Genomic DNA, 4,808 nt, shown 5'->3' with positions numbered 1-4,808 from the left:
CGTGTGGCTCTTCCCCCCCCCCCCCCCCCACCATGTGACAGTATGTAGGTCTGAATGGAATGTAGTAGATCCCATTGCACTCCTGACCGGATCAAGCCCACGTAGAAAGTTGGGGGGTGCTGGAACTGACTACGGATACTTCTGCACAACAAACCAGAAAGTCACTCGCACTCCGTTGCAAATAACAGTCAATCTCCTTTATTGACCATCGTGATGTCGTATAGATAAAGCGTCGTTTCCGACACTCCCAGAAGTGTCAATTTTGCTGAAAGATTGCCAGGAGGATATCTACTGATTGGAGCAGCAGGCACATTTTTGGTAAGTATTCTGAATACAGATTGCCTGCCTGCCTTTTGTTTGCTGGGTGCCACTTGATGACAGGGCAAAGATTTTATTAACCCATGCAATGGGGCTACCGCAGCAAGGCAAGAGATAAGTGCTTATTTTTGTCTAGGGTCAAAAATAATTATACTTTCCCTATCCTCCGAGCTGGACATCTGTGACACCACTCCCTCCAGCTTGCCTCCTCCGCTGCAGTGATGGCATGTCCCTTGACACCCTGACATCCTATACACGGTGTATAGAATGTGATGACACGGGACCTTAGATCTCTGCAGCAGAGGGGGAGTCTAAGAGCAAGTCTGCTCCAAGGATCGGGTGAGTATTTATATTTGACCCTAGGCAGAAAGGCGCACTTAACACTTGCAGTGCGGGGGTAGCCTCACTGCAAGGGTTAAAGGAGAATTATGAGGCGAGTGATTTTCACTCAGCCTCATAATCTGAGCCGACCTGTGACAATGAAACTGTCACAGGTCGGCTCAGTAGATTGGGAGGTGAGCGAACACATACCAGCGCTCGCTTACTTCTCGATCTATCCGTGCAGAGAGCCGTGACTGTCACTCATGGCGCCCTGCAGGGATCCTCCCCCGTCCGATCCTCCATCGCTGACTGGCAGAACGGACGGGGGAGGGGGCGGGTTCAGCTGGGTCTGCCTCTAGATGGGCAGAGTCAGCTGTCACTCACGCAGCTGGGTGGATCCAGACAGTAATGTCGGGATCTGTTCCGGCTGCGGCGTCTCAGTATACCGCAAGCTGTAGCTCGCGGTATACTTAGCTTTGGGTGACGGGAGGACGCCCTAACCCCATAGTTCTCCTTTTTAATACAATTTTTATCCAGAGTTCTGCTTTAAAAGAAGGCCACATGATTGAAATCCAATTGGGTTTTGTGTACTTGGTATACATTTTAATATACTTCTAAGTTATTGCTGAAACTTTCACTTTCTTTAGCCTGGCGGGATATAAAGGGTTTAGCAAACACTTCCCTTTTATCACAATTCATTTCTAAAGGTTATTTGATCCATTTTCGTGCCCTTCAGATCTTTGACATGTCACGGGTGGACTTGAATCATTTTAACTTTTTTTTTTGTCCCCCCTTTATAGGATGTTTTGACCTCAACGTCTTCCAGTTCTTCCAGGTAATGGGGGAAGTTTCGTTATGTGTAAATAATGGGGCGTTCTGAATCGGTTCTTGTGAAATAAATGGCATTGGGTTCATCCATATTCAGTGGCCGTTCTCTTACCTCGATTCACACAAATTGTGACCTGAGCCCGTGGCCGGTGAAGTCGGCAAATGCTGGTGTTCAGTTTAAAACTGTCACTTGTTGCTAATCTTTTTATTAAAAGACTCAAAGCAACGTTGACTGTCACTTGTTGCTATGTGTCTTGATGGTCCCATGCAAGCTTTGCAGAGCTCCATAGGAGTCCATGGTGTTTTGTGCTAAAAATCCGTGATTTGAAATGTTTAAAGCTGAACTCCAGTCAGGTGTTTAAAAAAGCATAAAAGAATGCAGCTCTGTAATCAGTAATACATTATTGAAGGTACATTTCTAAATGCAAGCAATGTGAGTACCTTAATTTTAGTGGGTATCCGATTCTTGCAATCCCCTGTATAGCAGAGCTCAGAGATTGGGAGGGGAGAAGCACTATAATGAAGCCAGCCAGGTGTGCTGCTGTGCAAAGAGCCATGCTGATAAGAAAAGAGTGCAGAAGTGAGCGTATCAGTGTGCGTATCAGTGTGCTGCTTCTCGTATAACTGTCCAGTCACAGGATGGGAGTAAGGAGGGGACCTGTCAGGAAAAGTCAAAAACATCAGGACCCCTCCCTCTCTACATAGTGCTTTGCTGTGGAACAGAGCTGTGTAAATTTCAGGACTAGATGGGCAGAACTATAAATCCTTTGGCAAGTAAAACTGGTGCCATGTATGTATTTCATATGTGTATTTAGATGTTTGCCTGGAGTTCAGCTTAAGGAACCCATTCCGATCTATGCATGCATGTTTTAACACTTGTTTTGTCTGCTCCATCCTTTCCTACAGGCTCCTAACAAGGTTCAACCAAGCAAAAAACATACCTGACTCCTTTCTTTTCCCTTTTTTTATTTTAGGTTTTCTAGAACACAACAATGTAGAATAAAAACAGCAGTCAGAACAGCGTAATAGCAAAGAAAGAGCAGAGAGAGTCTTGCAGGCCTATGCAGTCATCGATAAAAGACCGCAATCTGTAGTGAGTGTGTGGGTGCAGAGCCACAACCTAACCTTACCCATTTCTGGCCAATACCGCACACAAGAACGCATGTGTATTCATGGCTGATTGAATGGGCAGGTGTATGGTTTACTGTGCTGCCTTGGGGACGGGACGGGGGGTCTCATTGGCAATCAGTGAGGTGCCACCTTCTCCATTACATGTATGTACATGAATCCAGCTTCAATGTATTCTCTGCACTATATAAACATACCTCCTTTTATGCCTTTTTGCACTTTGTGGCTTGCAACTTCTATAGAAGTCGTGTAATAAGCTTTGGGACTTTTTGTTGTAGCTAAGCTGCCCGTGTAACTTGCAATTCCCAAGCAGCTTGTAAAACACAGGTCTGGATATATACTGCAGCTAATCCACTATAGTTTTTTGTAAGGATGCCTCGACATTTCAGTCGCCGAAACATTTGGGCTGAAAATGGTACTATGGGCAAAATGCCGATAGCACACAAAACGGCAAAAATGCGGTGCATGCCCAGCTTCTCTCCTCCCCACTGGGCCCCGGGCCGTGTCCCCTCCATTCCCTGCTGTTCTCCCTTGCCTGTGTCGGCAGAGGCAGCAGGGATTGGAGGGGACACAGAGCCGACCCAGCGCCTAGCAGGAAGGGGAGAAGCTGTTAGGGTGCCGTGCAGGGAGGCCGAGCTCTCCTCCGGCACCCCCCGCTCGGCCTCCTGTGACAGGCGGCGAAGTCGGGATGGAAAGCGAATCAATACTGATCGCTGAGTATTTGTAAATAACTGAGGACATAGTAAGCTTACTGTGTCCTCAGTTATGAATGAGCAGGAAGTGCTCTAAATCACTTCCTGTTCATTCATGATTGTGGCCATAGTGCTCATGTCTCCTTATAAACGGAAAAGTTACTCAGTATAGAGACTTCCTGTTTATAACGGGGGCTGCAGAAAAAGAGATTTAGGGCTCTGTGTCCTCCTTTTTCTATTTTAATAGTGAAATATCAGGGGTCTGTTTTAAGACCCCTAATATTTCCCTGAAGCCTTTTAACAGTAAAGTTATTTTTAAAAAGGTTGGAAAAAAGTAAGTTCTCAGTTTCGGCCTGACAAATTATAAACATTTTATTTTTCAGTCTAAAAATTTAATTTCGGTGCGTCACTAGTTTTTTGGGCTTTGGTTGGCATTCTGCTTTTGAATATTGGGAGCAGAAATCCTCTTTCCTCCTTACTGAACTCGTGTCCCCTTAGGCTAAAAAGTTTGCTGCATCCCAATTCTTTCTATACCGTTATTGTAGCTGGTACTGCTCCAACAGGGTCTGCCCCTCACACATAGGTAGTCCCTCCATCCACAGAACAAAAAGGTTCACAGTTAATATTTTGTTATCTCCTCTCTCTACAGTTCTTGGTCCAATTGGCTGATCCCAACAGTGGCCGTCCTGATCCTGGGCTTTATGTACCGTTTTTATACCGCCGACGGCCGTTCCTCCTGAGTACCGGCCGCACCAGGCCGGCGTCCTCACGCACAAGGAAATGAGCAGGATCCGGAACAGAAGAGCGCTATCTGCCATCTGGACCTCTGCCACAGGTCCAATTGACGTTGTTTGGAGCCTCCTCATTCTAACTTGCTGATGAGACCTCTATTCCATGCTGTGAGCCTGCGTTGTCTTTTTATCCCTGTCTAAATCCTGGATGTTTTTATGGGACTCGGTAATGGAACCCCGCTGTTGGATTGTGTCACAGAGCATGCCTATAGTTCTCTTTACTTTCTCTGTGTAAGGAGCCTTCCCATTTTCTGAGTTGTTCACCGTCTGCCTGTATTATTACTGTCACAGTAACGCCTTCTTTTGTGTGGTAAAGCCGTGAGTGCGTGTTGCCCATTGACCTTCTCCACCCTGTTGAGGGTTTCTACTTCTTCCAGCTTGGTTGTATCCCAAAGGGAACCAGTCATTTCTTTTTTTGAGCAAGATTTTTAATATATAATTAGAAAATATGTTAGGGTTGTCTGAGTCTTCATCTAGAATGGGGGCAGGCAAACTTTGGTTCTCCAATACTGAAATTCTAATCCCATTGGGCATTGCATGACTCTCAAAGGCAGATGCATGATGGGATTGGTAGTATTACCACAGCTGGAAGGCCTGAGTTTGCCTACAACTGCTCCAGAACGTCTCTGCGACACATGCCCATTTCTCTGGTTTACCCTATTAAAAATATAAAAAGTTAGTGGCAATCTGCCAGGAATCCAGTGAGCTCCTTACTTTTTTGGGGGCTAAC

General features: G+C 45.9%; 1 protein-coding gene across 3 annotated transcripts in view; it reads left to right on the top strand.

Annotated features, from left to right (window-relative positions):
- LOC108798651 (cytochrome b5) overlaps nucleotides 1–4,517 on the top strand; it is a 22,676-nt gene extending 18,159 nt beyond the window's left edge. The window contains exons 4-6 of one of the 3 annotated variants that reach the window (XM_018570420.1): nucleotides 1,758–1,766; nucleotides 2,100–2,137; nucleotides 3,937–4,517. In XM_018570420.1, the coding sequence (XP_018425922.1) occupies nucleotides 1,758–1,766; nucleotides 2,100–2,137; nucleotides 3,937–4,027 (138 nt within the window). In that variant the 3' untranslated portion in view covers nucleotides 4,028–4,517. Of the gene's footprint in view, nucleotides 1–1,439; nucleotides 1,475–1,757; nucleotides 1,767–2,099; nucleotides 2,138–3,936 lie in introns of all 3 variants that reach the window. The other 2 variants (XM_018570419.1, XM_018570418.1) reach the window with 2 other exon arrangements.
- Nucleotides 4,518–4,808: the final 291 nt, after the last annotated feature.

Source organism: Nanorana parkeri, unplaced genomic scaffold (genome assembly GCF_000935625.1).
Source record: "Nanorana parkeri isolate BGI_ZX_2015 unplaced genomic scaffold, ASM93562v1 scaffold1531, whole genome shotgun sequence".
Taxonomy (NCBI): domain Eukaryota; kingdom Metazoa; phylum Chordata; class Amphibia; order Anura; family Dicroglossidae; genus Nanorana; species Nanorana parkeri.
The sequence above is the reverse complement of the archived record's forward strand: the minus strand, read 5'-3'. Positions and strand labels throughout refer to the sequence as shown.